This window comes from Cervus canadensis, chromosome 11 (genome assembly GCF_019320065.1).
Source record: "Cervus canadensis isolate Bull #8, Minnesota chromosome 11, ASM1932006v1, whole genome shotgun sequence".
In the NCBI taxonomy this organism is placed as follows: Eukaryota; Metazoa; Chordata; class Mammalia; order Artiodactyla; family Cervidae; genus Cervus; species Cervus canadensis.
The window spans coordinates 47,908,202-47,932,897 of NC_057396.1; the positions used below are offsets into that span (position 1 = coordinate 47,908,202).

The 24,696-nt window shown below is 51.5% G+C and overlaps 1 protein-coding gene across 6 annotated transcripts; it reads left to right on the forward strand.

Moving 5' to 3' along the window:
* The first annotated feature begins 8,340 nt into the window (after positions 1-8,340).
* P2RY2 (purinergic receptor P2Y2) lies at positions 8,341-24,641 on the forward strand. Of its 6 annotated transcripts, none has more exons than XM_043482231.1 (3): positions 8,343-8,584; positions 16,920-17,196; positions 21,879-24,641. In XM_043482231.1, exon 3 carries the CDS (start codon positions 21,883-21,885, stop codon positions 23,014-23,016), a length of 1,134 nt encoding a protein of 377 aa, XP_043338166.1. In that variant the 5' UTR covers positions 8,343-8,584; positions 16,920-17,196; positions 21,879-21,882; the 3' UTR covers positions 23,017-24,641. The 6 variants fall into 6 exon arrangements, with proteins under 6 accessions (XP_043338167.1, XP_043338166.1, XP_043338164.1 ...); XM_043482229.1 differs by having other exon boundaries at positions 17,103-17,196; XM_043482228.1 differs by lacking the exon at positions 8,343-8,584 and adding an exon at positions 8,595-8,812.
* The last annotated feature ends 55 nt before the right edge of the window (positions 24,642-24,696 follow it).

Below are 24,696 nucleotides of genomic sequence, written 5' to 3' on the forward strand. Positions count from 1 at the left end.
TGAACATTCATTGGAAGGTCTGATACTGAAGCCACCTAATGCGAAGACCTGACTCATTAGAAAAGATCCTGATGCTGGGAAAGATTGAGGGCAGGAAGAGAAGGAGCAACTAAGGATGAGATAATTGGATGGCATCATCGACTGAATGGACATGAGTTTGAGCCAACCCCGAGAGACAGTGAAGGACAGGGAAGCCTGGTGTGCTGTAGTCCACGGGGTCGCAAAGAGTGAGACGTGACTGAGTGACAACAGCAGAGCTGAGGTGCATATGAAAGAAATGAATTCAGTGAGCCCAGAGGCTTGCATCTTCCCATACACAGAACGCTGAATTCCTTAACTTGATATCTCATATGTTCTGACTGCCCTTTGTTGCAAACTTCTGCATAACCTGACTCCCCCTTCTGCTTCCTTGGAGCAGTTTTCTCAGAACTACTGAGATGCTGTTTCCCGGGCTCAGAGTCCTAAACATTCCCATAAATAAAATAACTCTCTACTTTCACGTTGTGACTATATTTTTCAGTTGACAGAATTAATAAGCCCAACAATCTTAAGAGAAAATTGGCTAAAGGATGTAATAGAAAAAGAAATGCAAATAGATCTTAAATGGCTCTTTTGTTATGAAAAGACGTGCTCAAAATAATAGAAATGCAAATTCGAGCTCCTGGAGATACGATTTTTCACCTATCAGATTGGCAAAACTCAAAGTTTGCTCTCACAGTGTTGGTGAGACCATGAAGGAATAAGGGCTCTCATACACTGCTGATGGGAGGGTAAATCGGGACAATCCCAATGGCAGGCAACATGGCAGTAGTTATCAAACTTACAAACACACAGCCCCGTTGATTTAGTAATAGTATTTCTGTGAAATTTTCCTACATGGACAAAAAATATGTACACAGTTATTCATTGCAGCAGTGCTTGCACCAGCAAAAATTGGAAACAATCCAAATGTCTACCAACAGCGGATTGATAAGTACATTCTGGTACCTTGATATAATGGGCTATTCTGTAGCCCCTAGAAAGAATGAGGAAACTGGCAATGTGCTAATTAAGAAAAATCCCCAAGCTACAACTGAGTGTTGACACGCAAGATTATGTGTATACATGTTTTGTTTGTGTTTTTTTTAAAAAGGAAAATAAGCAGAAATATTTGTATTTGCCGGGAACTCAAGGATACACACAAAAATAATAAAACCACTTTCCGGCTTGGGGTGAAGGGAGGAGTGGGGACCTGGATAGATGAATAATGGAGAATGGAGGGAGATTTTTCTCTGAATATCTTTTTTTCTTGTATTACTAATTGTCTAAACATGTAAATACATTACTCATTCAAAATTTGAAGTAGAAAGTTAAGCAATGAAGAAAATTTACATTAAAAACCACAGACGATGCTATGTTAGGTAAATGCAAAGTAGGGAATAGTAATAGTGATATAAAAACTAATAAAAAGTGAGGCTAAAAGTATTACATGGGCTAAAAGGGGGATACTTTTGTCAACTACCAATTTTCACTTGCCTTGGGCACTTGCCATTTAACTCTACAAGGATTAAATCACTTGCTGCTGCAGCTGCTGATTTTCAACACCCCCCTGAAAGGCATTCAGGGTGATGAGTAGAAATGAGACATTCTGTTCTCTGTGTAAAACTGGCAGGACAGGTCTTCAGATAGTTAGATATCTGAGCCGATTTTATGAGCCCAATTCTCATAGCTCTTCATATTTGTGTGTGCGTGCTAAATCGCTTCAGTCGTGTCCGACTGTGCGACCTTATGGACTGTAGCCTGCCAGGCTCCTCTGTCCATGGGATTCTCCAGGTAAGATTACTGGAGTGGGTTGCCATGCCCCAGGAATAGAACCTGCGTCTCCTGTGTCTCCTACATTGGCAGACAGGTTCTTAACCACTAGCACCACCTTCATATCTAGATAAGCACTTAAATCCTTCATGGTGACACCTGTTCCTTGTGACTAGCATAAAGCTTCACAAGACTAGCATAAAGCTTCTGGAAAAATATGTGCTTGACTGCATGTATTCCCTTTTCACCAAAATCACAGATGTACAGACATTCCCCCCTGCCTCTTTGGAGTTTCTCAGAGCTGTCTGAAGTGCTATCCCCAGGACCGCAGTCCTCACTTTGCCCCAAATAAAACTTAACTCACAACTCTCACATTGTGTATTTTTTAAGTCAACACTTTTTTTCATTAAAAAAATACAATCCAAAATGAGGAAGACTTTTATATACTGAATCGGCATCAAAATAGATGAAGCACAAATAGAAGGAAAGGTTAATATAAATAAAGTATTGGGATATATCATTAGCAGTCTGTAATAAAATCAGAAATGCAAATAGATCTTAAATGGTTCTTTTGTTAGGAAAAGATGGTTTCATACTTAAGTTCATGCTTGCTTAGTTGCTTCTGAGCAAGCAACTGTCTGATTCTTTGCAACGCCATAGGCTATAACCCACTAGGCTCCTGTGTTTGATTCTTTCCCACCGGAGCCACCTGGGAAGCCTGTTACAAACATTACATAGGCTAAAAATAAATACAGATATACGTTATTTTAAAATACATGTGTATGTATGTGTATAATACAACTAATAACATCTCAAAACATGGATCCTATGAAAAGTGACATATGGACTTCCCTGGTGGCTCAGTGGTAAAGAATCCATCTGCCAACACAGGAGACACGGCTTCGATCCCTGGCCTGGGAAGATCCCACATACCATGGAGCAACTAAGTCTGTGGGCCACAATTACTGAGCCTGTGCTCTAGGGCCCAGGAACCACAACTATTGAGCCCAAGCGCCTTAACTATTGAAGCCCAAGAGCCCTAGAGCCACTGCTCCTCAACAATCCTCAACTATAGAGTAGCCCTCGCTCACTGAAACTAGAGAAAAGTCCCTGTAGCAATGAATACCCAGAACAGCCAAAAATAAATAACTAAAAGAAACAACTCCTAAGTCTAAATATTCTCCTAAAAGACTCTTATTGGGTCAAAGAGAAAATAAAAAATTCAATTACCAACTATTTTAAAACAATGATAAAGGCAACTTTACATATCAAAATGTACAATGTACAGCAAAACTGCATTTTCCCAATTCAGTGGGAAAACATAGCTTTATATGTTTCTGTTATTTAAAAAGAATGATAATAAACAAAACAGGCATTCACTTGAGTAAGCTTGTAGAAAAAGAACAGAAAAGCTATCCCAAGGTAGTTAAAGGGAAGAAAACAATAAAGATAAAAGCAGAATTAGTTTGTAAACCATAGTACTGAGAAATACATTCAGGTGCATTTTAAATGAGCAAACAGTCTGTAGTATGTCGTATAAAACCTGTCATGACTTGATGGTTGCAATTTATCTTACGCTTTGATATGGGACGCCACATTCATCTCCTGCCATTCTGAACTACTGGAGAAGGAAATGGCAACCCACTCCAGTGTTCTTGCCTAGAGAATGCCCATGGACAGAGGAGCCTGGTGGGCTCTAATCTATGGGGTCGCAAAGAGTCGGACACAACTGAGCAACCAAGCACATTCTGAACTATGGACCCCTTGCTATCCAAACCAAAAGAGTGGTTCGGATTGATTTATATAAAATGAATATAAATATTTATATTTATATAAAATGTTTGAGAGAACGCTGGTTCTGAGAGCTCTTATTCATTGCTTACCATTGCTGTCCACCAGTCAAGTCCACCTGCCCTTTAAGGCCCAGCTCAAATGTCTTCCCCTCCAGGCAGGCTTTGAAGATCCAAACTACAGCTCAAGCCAGACTGGGATAAGCTCTGTAAGAGAATGGGTGAATCCAACCTTGGGGGCAGACTGGAGGTTAAATCCAACTATGGGGGGTTGAGGAAAGCTGCCTGGTACAGGGACCCTGAACTGGCCAGTGAAGGAGAAAGGATTTCAGCCAGCAATGAGCATGGGGATCGAGCTCTGCAGGAAGAAGGAAGAGCACGAGCAAATGCAGGGGTGTGTGAAAGGACTGTGGTTTGGAGAACTGTGGCATGTCCCATATGACTAGGCTGAGGAAGGTTGATAGAGCATGGGGACAGGGGAGTGTGGATTGGTAAACGGGGCAGGTCACGGGGCAGGGCTTATGCTTCCTTCCTCTGTGGGTGATAGACAGTAGCCAAAAGTTTCTGAGCAGGATTGTGAGCTTGGAAATGTTGGATGGTCAGCTACCTAACTAAGCCCTGCTCTCAGTGATGCCCCGGGAAGTGAGGTGGTGGGTGGTATGCAGGGCGGGGGGTGGGGAATTCCTGAAGCTGGCAGGCTGCCCAGGAGAAGCTAGGGAGAGCCAGGGTGGTTAGCTCTGGGGGCCTGGGCCTGGGGCTGGGTAAAGCGTCTGGCTGTGAGTCTGTTTTCTCCTCCTGGACCTGTTTCTTCGTTTCTGCATGCTACCTCCCCCATGCAGGGCCAGGGAGAGGCTGGGAGGCAGCTCCCAGCAGCTCCCCAGTCACCATGAGGCTTTTCTATCCACTCATTGGACCCAGCCCCCGCAGGGGCCTCTGTGGTCAGGTCTTTGTGTCTGCACAGTGGCCCTCTTTGTACTGAGCAGCACCCTCCCTCCCTCTTCCCAACCACCCCTCTCCTGTGTTACAGAAAGCACCCGTTTTGCAGACAGACTGGCCAGGAATCTGATCTTGGCTTTCTGTACTGAATCTGTGTGTGAACCTGACCAAGTCATTTTGCCTGAACCTTAGTTTTTAGCTCATGAAAAGGAGTTGTGTAAGGAATCGAACTCCTGATGAGAATTAGTCTGCTACCTAGTGCTGAGAGGTGAACAACACATGGTGTCCACACAGACCCCTACTCAACCTCATTCTGTTCACTGAACCTCCTACTTATATCTCCCACCTCATCCTCACCACTGCCTGACCAGGTGGCCATCATTCACCTGTTAGACAGATGAAGAAACCAAGGCCCGGGGATAGGGCTGGCTTCATAGGTGTGCGACTCATGCTTTGAAGGTCCCCATACTTGATTTAATGCTCTGCTATACCATCTTGAGAGTCTTACTAGTTTTGGAACAAGGGGCATGCATTTTTCATTTTGCCATGGATCCCTCAAATTATGTAGCCTATCCTGCTGGCAGGGAGGTAGAACAGAGGCTTGCTTTGGCCTGGACCAGGCTTCCTGCCTCCTGGGCTGCCTCCCCTGGGTGCTTGCATCCTGGCACGTCAACAGCCAGAGCTTCCAGGCTGCATTTGACATCGGAGGCCTGGCCCCTGCTGGGGAAATCTGAGGAGCACAGTTCCCGGTTGGTGAGGGAGGCAGGGGATGGTCCAGGCCGATGAAGCAGTCCAGACAGCAAGCAAGACAAGCCTTCTGGAGCCAGTCCAGCCCTGTGTAACTGGAGTCGCAGTGCGGGTGCCAACACCATGGCTCAGCCATCACTCTGGGAATGCCACACAGCCTTCCTCCCTGCCTTGCAGTTTCAGGGCCAGGGGACCTACTGTAGACTCACTATGTGATTTAGACATTCACTTCTGATTTCTGAACTGCAATTTCTCTTTATGTAAAGTGATAATGATCTACCTCTTAGGTGCTGGTGAAGATTAAATGAGATATTTTCAGACAATGACTAGCACAAGAATGTGATTGATAGAGTTCTTATTCACTTACATAACAAATATTCATGGAGGCTGTCCAGGTGACAGGGACAGTGCTAGGTGCTGGACATTTAACTGTGAACAAGATGAACTCTAGCCCTGCCCTCAAAAAGATCCCCATAAGAGGGGGAGATAGATATAGACAGTAATCAGATTGTGATAAGTGGTGTGACAGAGGGACCTGGTGTGGCACCTGGGCTGGGACTTAAGAGGAGTGATGGTGGGGAGACAGGAGAAAGGGCCAAGGGTGGAGAAGCATCAAGGGGCATCGCAGGCAGAGGGAGCAGCAAGTGCCAGGCAGGAGACAAGAGATGGCCCAGTGCAGCAGCATGGCTGGAGCAGAGGCAGGAGGTGAGGTAGGGGGAGGAAGGCCCTGGCCTGGCAGGCTGCAGAGCCAGGCTTTATCATGAGGGTGGTGGGGACACCAGAGGGTGTAAGGCAGGCAAGGCTAGGAGGGGTAACAGAGTCACCACCCTAGCCTGTGAAGGAGGGCTTGGAGGTATCACATCCCAGCTGAGCAACAAGGCCTGAGCCAGGGCAGGGGCTCCAGCTCCAGCACAGATCCTCAGAGCGGGCTTCCTCAGGGGAGATGAGAGCAGTCAGAGAGGGAAGATGAGAAGGCTTGAGAGAGCCAAATGCCTCCTCAGAGTTGGAGATGCAGGAAGCCTCCTAATGCCTGGGGAGAAGTGCTGTTGGGTTTGCCCTCCCCATCCTAACCTGCTACTGCTAATGGAACCTTGCTCCCCACCTCCTCTCCTGGTTCCCTCTCCTCATGGGGACCAGGACGTGTCTGGGCCTTCTCCATTAGCCTGCCTTGGCTGCGTGGTTACAGAAAGGCTCCCTCCATGCTCTTTCTTCACCCATTCATAATGGGGACTTGGGTAGGGCGTGTTATGGAACTCACAGGGCCTCAGTTCCCGGCTGGATCAATGGTTCATCAAACTCTTACAAGGAAATGTAAGTAAATACAAAGATAAAAGCAAAGGAGCTCAGGTTGAAGAGGGATGGCAGCTCCTTAGGCCACCCTATGTAGAGGAGACTTAGCTGGGGGATTTGGAAGCTGGTGGACTTGATGATCTCCAAAGCCCAGTGAGGAGAGGGTCAGGGGGAGATATCAGGAGACCTTGACTTCCAGCCCCTCAACAGAAGGACATCCTAACCCTTCAAACCTAGGCGACTGGGGATGATGGGCAAAACCCTGAAACAAGAACCTCAGAAGGGCCATTGAGAAAGGAATCATTACTGCCACTTTGCAGAAGAGGAAACAGGCTCAGAGATGCTCCAAAGGAGGTGAGGCAAGAAGGGGACCTGAGCTCCAGGTTGTGGGGTTCGAGGGCAAATCCCTTTCGTCTGTGCCTCAGGCCCAAGTTACCTGTTGTGGTAGCTCAGACATCGCGGGTCTCAGGGATGCAGGTTTTTCTGCTGTAAGTGAGCAAGTTGAACCAGAGCAGAAGCAGAGCCCGGGCTGGCCACCCTCCAGTAAGGTGGAACCTGAGGCAGAGCCCTGGGTCCTCATACTGATACCAAAGGAATTTTTCTCTGGGCCAAAATAGCATTTACAGTAGGCATCTGATGGGAGATGAGAGAAGAGGGTTGGCTGAGGTCTCCAGTGTCCAGGGGGCTTTCCCCACAATGAGACCCCCAAGGCCTGGACTCCTCAAGGAGGGGCCCCAGGGATTCCTAGCCCCTTAGAAGCTGCATGGATCCACTCGGACAATAGATGGAGGAGGCTGGACAAGGAGCCTTTGTGTCTCCTGGGTGAAGGTCCCTAGGGCACTGCTGAGGCAGCCCAGTCACAGAGAGCTGTGTGTCCACCCTGTTCCTGCTCCTGGCAAGACCGCAGCCAGGCCCAGTCAGCTGATGTGGGGCCTAGCAGGACCCAAGGCCCCAGGGCCCTGGGCAAGCTCCCCAGCCACAGAAACAGACCTTCTGTGCACTTGTCCAGACACTGACTGTCCAGAGCCCCACACAGAACAACACTGACTGGTGGACGGGTGACTGTGATCACCTCTATTTCACAGAAAAGGAAGCCTCGAAAGGGCTGGACTTGGATCAAGGTCTTAGTCTCCCAGAGTCAGTGCTGAAGCTGAGTCAGAACCTGCACTCTCGAAGCCTAGACCAGAATAAGGGGGTGCTGGTCATTTTCACTCATTCATTCAAGCATTCCAATAAGTATTGAGCAACTCCTGGGGCCTCTGGGACCAGGAGAAAGAAGGCAGACAGACTGGTCCTTGGTCTCCTGGAGCTCACAGTTCAGGAAAGGAACAGACTAGGGGCCCTGGCTACAGGAGCCATCCGAATGGGGTTGAGGGCAGAGAAAAGAGTAATGTGGCCGGAGAAGTCTGAAGAGGCAGCTCAAGGGAAGTAGCTCAAGATGACAGACCAAAAAAAGCCTGTTCTTAAGGAATTTCTATTGACTCTTTCTGGCTGAGATTAAGCACAGACAGAGCACAAGAGGCCCCCTTCACTCTCCTTGCCAGAACTGGAGGGTCAGGACCCCGAGCACCCACATTTCCTCCCCACGGGCAATGGGAGGCCAGTGCTCTGAGCAAGGTCCCCCCTGCACAGGTTCTCTGGAAGCCCTCGCGGTGGGCAGTGACAGCGGTCACAGAGGCACTGAACTTTGCAAAACTTTGGCAAAGTTTCTGAAAGCCTTTCATCACTCTAGTGAGGAAGGCCAGGGAGCCTCGGTCCCCAGGCGGTAGGGCAGTCGCCGCCCGTCCCTTCCCGGGCAGCGCCCTATGGCCCTGCAGTGTTCCCTAGCGGGTAGCAGAGTGTCTGTCCCCGGCAGGAGGTGGCGGCGGCAGTGCCTGGGTCTGTCCGGAGTCCGGCCCGCCCCCGGCCTGACCCGGAGGGGTGGGGAGCTGGGCGGGGCGGGCGAGGCTCTCGGGCACGTGTGTCCCCGCGGTGGCGCGAGCACTTGGGAGCCAGGTCGGGGCACAGCGTGAGGACCAGAGCCCTGCGAGGTGAGGGCGGGCCGCCGGCAGGACCCGCAGGCGGAGAGAGGGCGGCGGGCGGGCTGGCCCGGGTGCGCGCGGGGTGGTGACTCGGCCGGCGCCGGGCAGGCAGACCGGCGCGCGAGCGGCTGACCTAGGAGGCACGGTTCCAAACCCCTGTGAGAGCTCCGGCGGGTCCGCGGTCGAGCTCGGGCTCCACCGGAGTTCGATCGAGGGGAATGTGGACTGATACCCCGGGTGAGTGCGCGTATTCGGGAAAGTGTGTGTGTGTCCCTGGGTGGGAGCGTGCGCCCCTGCGGAGTCGGGTGGCTGAACCTGTGGAACTTGTTTGTGTTTGTGCTGCGGAATGGGCGCCCCCGCGGCGGGACCCAAACCAGAGACAGGCCAACCCTGGAGGTCCCGAGCCCCCTCTCTCCAGGGGCACCCTGGGTGGCAGCCTCGCCTGGGCATCGGCAAAGCTGAGGCTGGACGGGGGCGGGGGCGGGGGCGGGGGCGGCGCGCAGAGCAGTGGCCTGGAAGGACAGTTAAGCCTCTGTCTGGGGACTTTTAATCTGGCGGGCTGCTGTAGGAAGGGTCAGCCTGGAGAAAGGCAGTGCCCTGTCTCACCTCCCTAAGGAGGGCTAGCAGTGTCAGGCTTAGGGTCCCCCAGGAGCCAGACCCAAGGGCCAGGCCCTGCTGCAGACCAGAAATGGCAGTCTGGGGTCTCTGGGGCTGATGGCAGCTGTTCCTTCCAGTACGCATCCTCAGTTTCCCTGGGCTCACAGCTGAAGTGCCCACTTTGTTTTGGATCTGGCTGGAATAATGGGAGCTTTTGAGGGCCAGGGTGGGGCCCAGATAAAGTCTCAGCTGTCTGTTGGTGGAAATGGTTGGGAAAGAGTGTCTTTGAGCAGATAGGGCCCCCTACAAGCTCTCTGGAGACCCAGAGACCTTCCCTCCATCATGCCTTGTACACCGTGTGACCCTGAGCAAGGCATGTCCCTTCTCTGAGCCTCATCTGTAAAAGGGGAATAACAGTGATGTGGAGCTTAAGGGCTATCCAGGAGCTGTCGTGTGGGTCATGCTCAACACCAGTGTCCTCTTGGGCAGGCTCACTCTTTGAGGTTAGGAAGATCAGATCCTGGGGGATAACTTCCTGAAACTCAAATCCCAGTCATTTTGCTCCTTGGGCTAAACTTTCAGAGAACTTCCACTGAATCATATCTGAGTCCCTTGGCCTGGGACTCGAGGCCTCTGAGAGCTGGTCCTTGCCACCCTCTCCAGCCACCTCTCCTGCCTGACTTTCCATCCTCATAAATGCATGTAATCTGCTGCAAATACTAGTCACTTTCTTGCCTCTGGACCATTCCATAGTCTATGCTCACTGCCTGAAATGCCCTCCTACTCATCTTCCTCAGTTGGAGAACTACCCAGCTCAGATGCCCCCTCCTCTGGTAAGCCGTCCTTATTTAGCCAGGTTGGATTGGAGCCTCTTCTGGGCCCTTGCAGTCCTAGAGCCCGAGTTCTACCTTGAACTGTTAAGGTCTCTGTCTCCTGCTTCTCATTCCCAAGGTCTCCGAACCCCTGGAGGGCAGGAACTGGATCTCACTCATTTTTGTGTTGCCAGGATCCTGCACAGCACTGGGCTGAACTGGGAGAACAGCAGCAGCCCCTCAGCCCTGTCCCCTGTCCCCAGCTTCCCCAGGGAAAGCTTGTCTACAGTGGAGCTCCACATCATTACAAGGAAGGGGAAACCAGTCAGGCCATCAGCATGGGTGGCACAGATTGTCCTAACAGTGTGTCCTGAGCACTACAGGACTCAGGGTGTGCAAGTTTTGAACTTGGATTGCATCCTGAAGGCAAATAGGGAGCCATGGAAGGTTTGTGAGCAGGGCATGGTCAGAACAGCATCAATAGACAGTATTTGTTTTTCTCTTTCTGACTTACTTTATTCTGTATGACAGTCTCTAGGTCTATCTGTCTATGCAAGTGGCACTATTTTGTTCCTTTTTTATGGCTGAGTAATATTCTATTGTATATAAATACCATGTCTTCTTCATCCATTCATCTACTGATGGACATTTAGGTTGCTTCCATGTCCTAGCTGCAATTTGTATATAGTGCTGCAATGAGCATTGGGGTGCATGTGTCTTTTTGAACTGATTTTCTTTGAGTATATGCCCAGTAGTGGGAATGCTGGGTCATATGGTAGTTCCATTTTTTGTTTTTTAAAGAACCTCCATACTGTTCTCCATAGTGGCTGTATTAATTTACATTCCCATCAACAGTGCAACAGAATTCCCTTTTCCCCACACCTTCTTCAGTATTTATTGTTTATAGATTTTTTTTAATGATGGTCACTCTGACAGGTGTGAGGTGATACCTTATTGTAGTTTTGATTCGCATTTCTCTAATGTCTGTTTAGTTCTTCCACCCATATTTTGATTGGGTTGTTTGGGTTTTTTAATATTGAGCTACATGAGCTGCTTGTATATTTTGGAGATTGATCCTTTGTCAGTTCCTTCATTTGCAAATATTTTCTCCCATTCTGTATATTGTCTTGTTTATGGTTTCCTTTGCTGTGCAAAAGCTTTTAAGTTTAATTAGGTTCCATTTGTTTATTTTTGTTTTCATTTTCATTACTAGGAGGTCGGTCAAAAAAGATCTTGCTGTAATTTATTTCAAAGAGTGTTCTGCATTACATTTAATTCTTTAATCCATTTTGAGTTATTTTGTGTGTGTGTATGGTGTTTGGGAATGTTCTAACTTCATTCTTTTACACGTAGCTGTCCAGATTTCATAGTACCACTTATTGAAGAAACTGTCTTTTCTCCATTGTATATTCTTGCCTCCTTTGTCATGGATTAGGTGACCATAGGTGTGTGGGTTTATCTCTGGGCTTTCTCTCCTGTGTAAAGTGCAATGTTCAGGTGAGACGTGTGATATTCATAGACCTAAATGCATTGTGACAATACTAGAACATGAATGCAATAGTTAGGGATGGTGCTGGTTTTTGGAATTTAAACTATTGACTGCTTTCCTCTCCCTGTGCCCTCTCTGCAGAGACAGCTTACCAGTAACATTTTATAAAAGTCCCTAATTTACCTTCCACCAACCCTGTGAAATATACTGGGTTCCATGATAGTTCGGTTGGTAAAGAATCCGCCTGCAATGAAGGAGACCTTGGTTCAATTTCTGGGTTGGGAAGATCCTCTGGAGAAGAGATAGGCTACCCAATCCTATATTCTTGGGCTTCCCTTGTGGTTTAGCTGGTAAAGAATCTGCCCGCAATGCGGGAGACCTGGGTTTGATCCCTGGGTTGGGAAGATCCCCTAGAGAAGGGAGAGGCTACCCATTCCAGTATTCTGGCCTGGAGAATTCCACGGACTGTATAGTCCATGGGATTGCAAAGAGTTTGGCACGACTGAACGACTTTCATTTTAACCCTGTGAAGGAGAAATTATTACCCCCATTTTGAAGACGAGGAAGTAGAAGCTCAGAGAACACCTTGCCCAAGGTCACAAAGCCAAGGTGACGGCAGGGATTCCCACCCACCTGCCCTAGCTTTTTCCTCCCCATTCAAGACAGAAGCCCCATCTGGGTGAGGCAAGGTCCTCCACTTTTCAGGCTAAGGGAAGTTTGAATTCCTTCCTGAAAATATGTCTTTATTTCTTGCCTGTGGCCTGATTACCCAGCTGCTGCTGAGATAGTATGTTTTCAGGCTGTCCACAGGGCTGGAGAAACCTTGCTGATTTGGGTGACAGGAGGTGGCGCTGCTCCTGGTGAAATCTTTCCTCTTCCCAGACTTCCTTCTGTGAGTCTGTGTGGTGCACCATTTTTAAAGTTTATTTTTGAAATTTTATTTGGCTGCTCCATACCTGAGTTGAGGCATGCAGGATCTTTAGTTTTGTCATGCTGGCTCTAGTTCCCTGTGGATGTGCATGTTTTGTCACTCAGTCACGTCCGACTCTTTGCGACCCCATGAACTGTGACCTGCCAGGCTCCTCTGTCCACGGGATTCTCCAGGCAAGAATACTGGAGTGGATTGCCATTTCCTTCTCCAGGGGATCTTCTCAACCCAGGGATTGAACCCAGGTCTCCTGCATTGTAGGCAGATGCTTTACCATCTGAGCTACTAGGAAAGGCCAAGGATTAGTTCCCTAACCAGGGATCAAACCTGGGCCCACTGCATTGGGAGCACAGGGTCTTAGCCACTGGACGACTAAGGAAATCCCTGGTGCACCTTTTGACCCACATGTTCTTCTTAGGCTACTTTTGTGTTCTCAGGCCTGACCTCTCCCAGCTGTTGGGCCCTGATGCACAGAGGTTGACTATGGGAGCCTTCCTCACCTCTATATTCATCCTAGAGGTCAGTTGTAGGAGTAGGCCAGGCTGGGTCTCCTTTTTTTTTCTGTCCACATCACCCAGCACAGGTTGGACACAGAGAAGGTGCCAGTGAGTGTTGGCGAAGTGAATGACCAGAAGAAAGTAGGTGTATAATAGAAAAAGAAGGTCTTGCTCCATGGAGAGCTATAGTTGGTTCTTGAGCAGAGGGTTCCTGAGAGCTCTTATGTGTCAGTAATTCTCCCTGTTTGATCAGTGAAGAACCGGAGACTCAGAGAGGGGAACTGACTTGACCAAGGCTGCACAGCATGGATGTTCCAAGTTGGAACATGAACCCAGGATTTTTGCTTCTTAAGTGTGGCTGGAAGCCTTCGGGTGTGACGGATCAGGGTGGGGTCCACGGCATGTGGTTCTGAGCTGTTTCAGGTCAGCAGCATACCTCTGTAGCTCTGTACTGGGCTGGATCATGTCAGAGGTGGGCCAGCTGGTTTGGAGTCTTGCCCTGGAGGTTGTCTGAGGGGAACTTAACCCCGCACTGAAAATAATTCGAACACCAGACCTGGATAAGCCCTTCCACTTAAGGAAGTGGTCTCAGTTCCCTGATCTGTAAGGCAGGAGAACCAGCTTGGCTGACCTCTGAGACCCACACACTCAGATATTCTGAGCTCAACGACAGTGGGTGGCCCCCACAGTCAGGATCCTGAGGACTCCCAAGAGGGAGAGAGACTCCATAAGGGGCTCCAGAGACCGAGGGCCTCCAGAGGAGGCTGAGAGGCATCACACCGCAATAGCGCCTGCTGGTGACATCTGAGGTTACCCCTCAGATATTTCTCCAGACCAGCCCCAGTGTTTGTGATGCAGAAAGCATACCAGGCAAAGCTGGGTGCCTACGGGCCTTCAGCCCCAGGGAGGACATTTGGGAGAGGGTAGAGGATGACTCCAAAGCTCCTCCGTGTCCTCCAACCCAGCCTTGCCCTCCCTATGCGCTCCCTCTGCCCCAAGCCATAGGGATAACTGACAGTTTCCCAAAACACTATGTGATCCCCCGCCCCAGTTTTTGCTCTCTTTGCTCCTCTTCTCTCTCCACCCACCTAATTTCCGACCTATCTTCCAAAACAGGTGCCCTCTCCTCCAGGAAGCCTTCCCTGACCACACCCCCTTTCCATTAGGGGCCCTCATGTCTCCTTCAGCCCTGATCACTCTAAGTTGTCATTGACTATTTCTGGATCTTCCCCTGTCCTTTCTCCTCCACCCTCAACCTTGACTGTGAGCTCAAGATCATGGAAGGGTCTGACCCACCTCAGAGTCCCCAAGAGCCCCACACAGACAGAGGTGCAGATATGGCAGCCTCTGTAAAGGGTGAGTGAGTGAAGGGGTGTGGTGTGGTCTAAATCTTGCTGGGGGTGCCTAGGTTGCTCTCCCTTCTGAGGATGGCCTTCAGCGTGAGAACCTTGATCTGTGGTCAGTCTGGCTGTCACCTTGCTCCTCTGCCCATAATACCATGTGTTTCCTGCCCCTATTATCTTCTTGGAATACCCGCATCCTGCCCACCTTCTTCACCTGCTAAAATCATAACTCTTTTAATTATTTCACAAAGTCTAAATCATCTCCTTTAGTTATCTTGACAGACTTACAAGGCAGGTACTGTTCTTAGATTGCAAAGAAATTGAGAGTTAGATTGTGGAGCTGAGGCTTGTCCGGGTCTCATGGCTGGGAATGGAAGAACTGGGATCTCCCCGCTGCCTAGTGCCCTCCACTGCCCCTCAGCAGTTCTGGGTCCAGGGCCTCTGTTTCCCTTCACAGCACCTCACCTCCTGCAAAGGCAGGAGTTTCCAGCATGATGACAGGTCACTTTCCCCTGCTGGACTGGACAGGGCCAGCCAGGTGGGTGGCAAGCAGGCAATACATTCCAGAGCCACCCGAGTGAGAAGCTGGAATGCTGTCCAGCCACCCTGAAAAATCTGTAACCAGTTTGGGAACTGCCCCAGCCACTCTTCCTGGCTTTGGGCTCACTAGCCTGGGGCCACAGAGAGAAAGACAGGGTGAGGGGGAGAGGAAGAGCCAGGTTGGGTGAGGGGTAGAGGCAGGTAGAGGCAGAGCCAGGTCCAGGGGGCAGGTAGTGAGTCTGCATGCCATGCTTGCTCTGCCCCTGACTTATAGATGACCTTGGGTGAGATCTTGGGCTAACCTTTTGGGCCTTGTTGGTTTGTCTTTTTGTTGTTTGTTTGCTTTTAACTGTAAAATGAGTACAGTAACATCATGGCTGCTTCACAGTGGGGAACTACCAGGAAGAGTAGATCTTGGGCCTTGCCAGTAAGACGTGTTCCCTCTGGTGGAGAACTAATCAGAACTAATTCCCTCACACTAAAAACTGTGGGAGCTTCCTGGAAGAGAGGATCTAGGAGGTAGTGGTCATTTTACCCCCAAACTGGGTTTGACTCTTGGTGGGTGTCAAGTCAAAAGACACAACCAAGCAAAAGAGCAGGAGTGGGGGACTTCCCTGGTGGTCCAGTAGTTAGGAATCTGCCTCCCGATGCAGGGGACACAAGTTCGATCCCTGTTCTGAAAGATTCCATGTGCTTTGGGGTAACTAAGTTTGTGTGCCACAACTACTGAGCCTGTGTGCTGCAACTACCGAAGAGCCCATGTTCCGCAACCAAAGAAGTCACGGCAATGAGAAGCCTGCTCAGTGCAATAAAGAGTGGCCCCCACTCGCTGCAACTAGAGAAAGCCTGCATACAGCAATGAAGACCCAACACAACCAAAAATAAATAAATAACCAACAAGGCCAGAATGATCCCATGGGAATTCAATTGCCGACTTGAGGCTTGTCTGAGTCCCACAGCTGGGAACTAGGAGCTAGTCCCATAGCAGAACTAGGATCTCCCACCTGTCCAGAGAAAGCAAGATGTTCTACCTTAGTCTTTTCAGTGAAGGCATCTCCTTAGGAGAAGACTGGGTGAGACCCTAGGTGGAGCAGGTGAGAAGGTGAAGAACTCTTTCACCTTATCACTAGACTCCCGACTACCAGCCCGCTGGCCCGTTTCAGCCTGAGACTCCTGGGCAAGGTGCCCTGGGAAAATCGTGGTCCGAGGCCTTTCCTGGTGTCCCCTCCCCCTGCCCTATTTCTGTGGTTTCCCCATCTCCTCCTCTCTCCACTTTCCCCACACTTGCATGGGCTTCCGGCTTGGGGGCCTGGCTTCAGCTGTCTCAGACCCTGCTCCCCCATTGCAGGGAAGTGAACCCAGGATAAAAAGGAAAGGAATGTTCTCTTTCTCTGAGATGGGTCTGAGGTTCTGGTGGACACTGGGACCTGCCCACACAGAGGCATTTCTCCACCAGTCACCATCCCCTCACCGAAGCACTGTGCCTGCCCTGTGGGAGGGGCAAGACATACAACCAGGGCCAGAATCTTGACCTGGGTGCTGGTTTTGGCTCCGTCTCTGGCTGATTGTGAGCCCTTGGGCCCTAGTTTCCTCCTCTGTCAAATGAGAGTTTGGCAGAGGTGATTTCTAAAGGCTGTTCCAGGCTCTGGCTGTCAAACACTGTGTGTGAGAGAGAGATATTGTGTGTGTGTGTACATCTGAATATGAGTGTCTGCATCTCTGTGTATCTAGGTGTGTCCGTGCCTGTGTGTGCCCATGTGTTTACACCACACCTATGGAGGAATGATTAGCGGTGGGATAAGGGAGGAAGGGTATTCCATATAGAGACTCAGCTTGAGGTAAACTGTGCTGGCCACAGTACCATTGAGTGCATACTGGGAAGCAAGGGTATTGAGTGTTTCCTGTTGTGGGGCTGAAGCACAGACAGGGACTGAGGGAGGGGCCACTGGAAGCTCAGCTCAGCTCCGTAGGATATGGGGGAGACCCTCCCTGGCAGAGCCATCCTCCAGTGAAAGGGGGTGCCTGGGAACACCTGTACAACATGTGAGCTAAAAGGGAACAGTTAAGGGGCAAGAGTGGGCAGAGGGCACTCCTGCCTACCGGAACAAGCACTCCTGGTCACTTTCTGCCTCTTTCAGACCAGGGCTGGTACAGAGGAGGCAGCCCAGGGGAAGGCTCGTCCTAGCTGACTTCCTGTGACCCAGAGCCCCAGCTGTCTCCACCTCCCTGTCTCTGGAGCCCACAGCATTGCCTGCCCTGAGAAATGCTGGAAGCTGGGCGAGGCCCCAGGCTGGAGGACCTGTTTTTCCTGTTTCCCACAGAGCTCCCTGCAGCTCGGTCCAGGCCTGTGCATTCATGAGTGAGGAACCTGAGCTGGAGCTGAGCATCCTGACAGCGAGAGCAGGGGCTGGTCAGGTATGGGCGTGAGAGGGTGGGGTCCGCTGGCTGGGAAGTTGGGAGGTTGGGGCAGGCAGGCTCATGCATGTGTATACACTGACCTGGGGGTAAATCAAGGGGATCCATGCTCTGCTACCTCATCCCAAGCTGTGATGAATTCAGGCTTCAGAGCCAGACAGCCCTGGGTATCAAATCCAGTTTTTCCAATACCTGGCAGTGTGACCTTAAACAAGTAGCCTAACTCCTATGGCAGTATCTGCTGAGGAATGTGGTGAGGAATGAAATGAGGATGCTGCAGGGGAAGCTGCTCAACCCAGACTTGGTCCCTACAAAGCGAAGCGGGTGGCAGTCCAGAATCAGGAGCTCCTAATCCCATGACCTGAGCCAGAGAGGTGTCAGATAGAGGAACATGGATCAGACAGCTGACCCATCTTCAGAATGCCTGGGTCCAGTTTCCTTCCCTCTGGCACTTCCCTGATCTGTCCAGAGAAGGGCAGGGCTCTTGAAAAAGAGCCAGTCCAGCGGTCTGCCTGGGGCAGGAGCAGGCCTCAGGTGGACTGGGCCCCTGGAGAGCTGATGTGACCACTGGCCACCTAGGGTCAGCAGCTGGAAATCCTTCAGTGTCATTGTCCACTGAAAGGAGACCAGTATCATAAAGCTTAGCCTCCTCTGGGCTCCCATGACCTCTTGTGCTCGCTTCACTCACTCATTCATTCATTCTCTCATTCATGTCATGCCTGCTTTGGATGAGGCCTCTAGCTGGAAGACAGGGCCAGAGAAAAGAATCAGATAGGAGTTCCTGTGTTGGGATAGAGGGTGGAGGGACAAATCCCCTGCAGGATGTAAGGAATGCCCTGAGGGGTTCGTGATGCAGGGAAAGAGTCTTGGAGATAAGATGAGATTTGAGAAGAGTCTTGAGGGGTGGGTGGAGTGTGGTGTGAGTGGGTCAGGAAAAGCTTTCCAGGTGGAAAGACAGTGTCACACAGAGGCAGGGAAGTCTGTCAGGGCACTCACATGGCTCCCAGCGCCCACCACACTCAGAGCTCTTGAGGTCAGGGCCAGCCAGAACTGGGCACAGAGGGGTAGCTGATCTGTCCAGAGAAGGGCAGGGCTCTTGAAAAAGAGTTAGGTGGAAGCTGGTTCCAGGCAGCTGGGAGTGAGGCCCTAAGGGCATCAGGGGTCAGGAGAGGCAGTAGAAAGGGCCGAGGGAGAGGACTGGGGACTTGGCTGGCTCTGTAAGCAGGAGCGGGTCAGAGAGGGTGGGGAGGGAAGTTGTACTCACAAGCTGGTGGGCTGGCCTGTAGAGAGAGAGGGCAGGCGGGGTCAGTCTGGACAGGGGCTGCGGTGATAGAATCCCTAGCTGCCCTGGGAGGGTGGAGACCAGGATGTCTTAAAACAGGTGGAAAGGGCAGCTCCCTTGGTTCATGAGCCCCTTAGGGAAGTTTCCACCCCTGCCGTCGGTGTCAGAGACTCCACCATGAGTAATTAGTAAGGAGCTCTGTGACCAGCCATGAGATGTTGACATGAAAGGAAGATGAAGGCCCTGACCCTCACTCTGAGGAGAGACCTGCCAGGCCTCAGCATGGGGGCAGAGCAGAGCAGCAGTGTGGAGGTGTGGCTGGGGTGGGGGGTGCCCTGAGCATGCCCAGTGGTCACAGCAGCTCATGAGGGAAGTGTTGGCACCACAGTGCTACCAGGCCAGGGGATTCAGCACCTGAGAGGTCTGACCCTCAGGAGGGCAGGAAATTCCTGATGTCACCTAGGGCTCTGTGGCAGAGCTGGACACCCCAAACCAGTGTCCCCAGCGGGAGTGTGGCCCCTCCATAGATCCTCAGTCTTGCACTTGGGCCTCCATACTCCTTCTGCAGCTCCTGTGAGCCAGCAACCCCTACCCACCTCTCAGTACTTCAGATCTGGTGATCCCAGCCTTCACCCTTCTCCACAGCCCATGACACCCCTTTGGGGCACACCAAACTTACTGTGTCTGACACGGAGTTCCCTCTCCTCCCAACCCCTGAGCCTGAGGCGTCCTGGCCCCTCCTCCATCCAGACTCCCTCCCAAACAGCTCTCAGACCTCTCCCCTCATGAGGTCCCCAGGCCTGGCCCCAGCGTGGGCACTTGGTGTCACTCCCTTGGCCCACCACACTCACCTGCTCCACAACCTCCAGGACCTTCTGTCACTCCTCCGCTCATGGCCCAAGAGGGCTTCCCAAAGAGGTCAGGAAAAGGCCACAGCTGAGCTGAGTCTCAAAGCTTGTAACACACAGTGTGCCCACCGTGTGCCAAGTGCGGCTCCAGAGGCTTTACACAAATTGCTCCCCTAACCCTCATAGCAGGCCTGTGACATAGCTTCTGTTGATCACCTCATTTCACAGGTGAGGGGACAAAGGCAGCCCTGGGTCCAGAGGCCAGCTTCTTCCTAATCACTGGATTAGGATAAAGAGTTGTCATTTCAATAGATGGAGACGAGGGGCATGCAGGGATTCAAGGCTGAAGGAGTAACATGAAGCATAGCCGAGAGGGGAAACGTGCTGGCTGCATTCAGGAAACGGCAGGTCACGGGGGATGTGGATGGTGACAGAAGCTGGGTTTTACAATCCGCTGGTACCAACCTGAGGAGCTGGGTTTTCTCCTGAGATCAGACAGGAGCCACAACGGGTTTCCAGCAGGGGAATGACTTTCTCTTTTCGAAAGATCCCTCTGGATGGAGGGGATTGAGGCTGGAGACAGGGAGACTGATACAGGGGCTCCAGCAGCAACGGTGGAGGTAACATTGGGCTGCAAGGAGCTGGGTGGGATGCAGGAAATGCTTTAATGCTGGTTGCTGAGTCAAGAGGGATCCTAGCAGTTTGGCCCTGCCAGTGGCCCCTGATCCCATATGTACCTTCTCATCCTGTATCTCCCCTGGCTCCTTGGGGAGGAATCTGTGTCCGTGGGAGCAAGGTCATGAGGGCAGGCTTCCTATCTCCTAGTTGCATCTTTGCTGACAGTAGCAGGCTGGGAAGATAGAGGGAGAGTTAGGAAGGAAGGAAGGGAGAAGAAGGAAGCTGAGGAGGCAATTGTCCCTCAGCCACCCTGATCTCAACTTCATGGGCCCTGAGCTGCTTCTGGGAGACCTGGTTGGGCAGGAATCTCAGTGTCTAAGGGAATGGATGTCATTGGCCCTGCAGAATCTGAGTCCCAGCCTCTCAGGATCCTGGGGTTCCAAAATAGGAGGGATTATACAGCCCCAGATTCTCAGGGTGAGGAGAACTCCCACCTCATCTGCCTTCTCTGTCCTCCCAGACACACCCACACACAGGGCACAAGCCCTTCTGCACTCACAGGGAGCCACTTGCACAGCCCCATAATCGGGGAGTCCACTACCTGAAGGCTGTGACCTGGGCAAGTTACCTTGAATGATCTGTGACCCCAACTTCTATCAGAAACCTGGGCATGATAACCTGGCTCCCAGAACTGTGATGTAAGGATAGAATTAAGCAATATTGATAAAGCACACATAGCAGTAGTGGGGTTTCAATAATGTCAGCGCCCCCTGCCTCTTCACACTCGTAGAAACATACTCTTTGTGTTCCAAGCCTGCCCACCTGGGACTACTGCTATGACTTACAGCCTGCCTTCTGAGACCTTTGGGCACATCTTTGCCCTCCAGACTGGGATAGTCTGAGAGAGCTCTTCTTGGTCACATTGGAGGGATGGGGAGAGGAGTAAGGTGGCATCCTGATCCCTAGGTGCTCTCTGTCCGGGTGGTCAGGCACCATAGCTTCATTATATGCTCACTGGGAACCAGGTAGGAGAAGGTCAAGGTGGTGGCGATGTGTGGAGAGAAGCAGGGCAGGTCTGGAGGAAGCTAAGTTTGCCCCACAGAAGTTCCCCATTCCCCCCATTCCCATCTCCACCCCAGACTTGCCTGCAATCTTCAGGAAGGTCATTGCCCCATCTGGTGGCCTCAGAGGCCAGGGAACAGGACTGCTGTTTACAGATGCAGAAAGTACCAGAATATAGGAGTCCCTAAAAAATATTTGCTGAGAGGTGACTGAATAACTAAAGAGGGAAACCCTTACAAAGCTCCTTCAAATGCCAAAATACTAGGCACAGGGCCGGAGCCTCCCAGAGAGTGGAAAGATAAGCCAAACAAAAGAACTTCCTAATGCCTCCAGAAAAGTATGAGCTGCCCTAGTCAGAATCCTAGATCTGGAACTCTATTCCTGAGGTTCTCAAACACCAAAAAAAAAAAAAAAAAAAAATTTTTTTAAGGCAACATGGTAAGTATTTTAGGCTTTGAGGAATATATGGTCTTTGCCACAACTATTAAGTGCTGTGTAAACAGATGGTCATGGCTATATTCCAATAATGCTTTATTTACAAAAACAGACTGGTGGGCTGGATTTGTCCCTCAGTTTGCCTACCCCTGTTTTAAATTGTTAGAATTATATGATCTTGACATTCATGGATCTCATTTGTTCTTAAGGTCCCAGGGTTCCAAGGTTCTGGGCCCTCTGTGTCCAGAGAGAGAGGCAGATCAGATGCAATAAAAGCCTTGAATGTGGTTGGGCAGTTCCTGACGGAGGTGTCTGTGGGCACTTGGGGTCCCTCATGGCCTGGGTCAGACGGGTGTATCAGGTCTCCCAGCTGGGTCCCCCGGCCATCCATGACCCTGATGGTTGTTCTCTCCACCCCCATCCCTGCTTCCCTTCAGGGCCATGGCCACAGGCCTGGACACCTGGAATGGCACTACCAATGGCACCTGGGATGGGGATGAGCTGGACTACAAGTGCCGCTTCAACGAGAGCTTCAAGTACGTGCTGCTGCCCGTGTCCTATGGTGTGGTGTGCGTGCTCGGGCTGTGTCTCAACGCCGCGGCGCTCTACATCTTCCTTTGCCGCCTCAAGACCTGGAACGCCTCCACCACGTACATGTTCCACCTGGCCGTGTCGGATGCGCTGTACGCCGCCTCCCTGCCCCTGCTGGTCTACTACTACGCCCAGGGCGACAACTGGCCCTTCAGCACCGTGCTCTGCAAGCTGGTGCGCTTCCTCTTTTACACCAACCTTTACTGCAGTATCCTGTTCCTCACGTGCATCAGTGTGCACCGGTGCCTGGGCGTCCTGCGGCCGCTGCACTCGCTGCGCTGGGGCCGGGCCCGCTACGCCCGCCGGGTGGCCTTCGCCGTGTGGGTGCTGGTGCTGTCCTGCCAGGCCCCTGTGCTGTACTTCGTCACCACCAGCACCCGTGGCAGCCGCATCACCTGCCATGACACCTCGGCACCCGAGCTCTTCGGCCACTTCGTGGCCTACAGCTCCGTCATGCTGAGCCTGCTCTTCGCGGTGCCCTTCGCCGTCATCCTGGTCTGTTACGTACTCATGGCTCGGCGGCTGCTAAAGCCGGCCTACGGGACCACCGGCGGCCTGCCGCGGGCCAAGCGCAAGTCGGTGCGCACCATCGCCATTGTGCTGACTGTCTTCGTCCTCTGCTTCCTGCCTTTCCACGTCACCCGCACCCTCTACTACTCCTTCCGCTCGCTGGACCTCAGCTGCCACACCCTCGACGCCATCAACTTGGCTTACAAGGTCACCCGGCCGCTGGCCAGCGCCAACAGTTGCCTTGACCCTGTGCTTTACTTCCTGGCTGGGCAGAGGCTCGTGCGCTTTGCCCGGGATGCCAAGCCACCCACAGACCCCACCCCTCCCACCCAGGCTCGCCACCGGCTGGGCCTGCACAGGTCCTACGGAACTGATGCTGTCAGGACAGAAGACTCGGCCAGCCGTGAGAACTCCAGGGGGACAGAGTCCTCGCTGGCTGGTAGTGGCGCTGACACTAAGGACATCTGGCTGTAGGCGCTGCACCCCTGTTCAAGTTTACATGAGATGGGGCTGTAGACTTGTTCAAAGGGGACAGTCTCCCCAGATATGGACCATCAGCGACTCAGGCAGGATGGTCAAGGGAGCTGTGACCCCAGCGCTCTGTCATTTGAGTGGGACTAGGTCTGTTCTCTGTGGTCCAGAGAGCGTGGCAGTCCCCACGCCCTTAGTCACCGTTTGTATGTGCAGGGTGGGGAGTAAGATCTTAAGAAAAGAGTTTAGGGACAATGCCAGCCCTGGCCTGACTCCCACATAAATACCTGGCTGTGCCTGCCAGGGTCCCCAGGCTGGGCTCCAGCCCAATCAAGTCAAATAGAGAAATGGGCCCAGAGAGGAAAGCGACTTCCCGAGGTCACACAGCCAAGCCTGGGCCTGAGCTGCCTGGGAGGGGCGGGGTCGCAAGTTGACCAGGGGACCCTGGTAAGGGGTAAGGGCTGAGCCAGAGGTTCCCACAATGAGTCGGAGTGGTCTGAGTGCCATGGTGGGCTTGGCTCTGAGGAGTACCCTCAGTCCAAGGGATGCATGTCTGGAAACTGATGTCATAAACCCATCATAAACTGTTTATGATGACATAAACTGATGTCATCTGGAGGCTGGGACTGATACTAAAGGTGTTGCTACTGCTGAGCCAGGCCTCGTTGTATCGTTGGAGGATGGGGTTACAGCCTGGGAAGGTCTCCCCATGCACACTGGTGTCCTTTCTCCAACCTGCCCTCTTCTGCTGCCTGGCTTCCCACCAGCTGCCTCAGTGGTGGTCTCATATGAGGAATAGCCTCTCCATACACACAGGACATCCTCCACTCTAAAGTTAACTGACTTTTCTGCCTGATTTTGCTGGCTGCAGAGGGTCCCTGTCCTTAGGGTCCCCCCAGTGTAGGATTTAATGGCAATAACCATTAAGTGCTGATAAATGTTAAATCATTTAGCTGACTGTCCGGAGATGGTGGGGGGAATCCCTGATTTGTAAACACTGCCAATAGCTGTGGTACAAATAATCCTACCAGGGCCAGGTTCAGACTGCCAGTGGGATGTCAGCCTCCTTGCAAAATGCCTGAAAATTTAGCATTTGGCTCTTGTGAGCAGGTACAAGTTTCTCTAGCACACCACTGGATAACATGAATGGTTGGGGCTGTGGACTGTGCATCGGGGAAAGCCTCTTGGAGTGGCAGGACTTCCAAGAAGAACACTTCATCAGAGAAGAACATGAAAGTGCAGGTGCCAGCTAGCTCTAGCCTTTGGGCAGGAATAGGGCAAAACTGACCTCACTTTTAACTTCGAGAATAAGGATTCTCTCTCTCTCCCTTTGGGAAAGCCCTTCCCTGATGGGCCCACTCTGCCTGCTTTCCCCACTCCACCTCCACCTACCTCCAATGACTTCTCCACCCTTCCCACTCTGCCTTGTCAAAACGGCACCCTCAGGGTTGCCCTATTTAGAGTCTAGCTCCAGGGCTCCCCCGTGTGACAGGGATCTGTCATGAGCCATGACCCAGACCATTACTCTGCATTGTGTAATGTGGGTGACTTGCCCAAAGTAGTGTGGAATGCTCACCTCCCGCATTCTAGGTTCTATCCTTCTGTTAATATAGCCAGGATCCCTATGATTATCTTTGTGATGATCTCTTAGAGTCTGTCCTTGAACCTTTCTTGCAGGCCTGA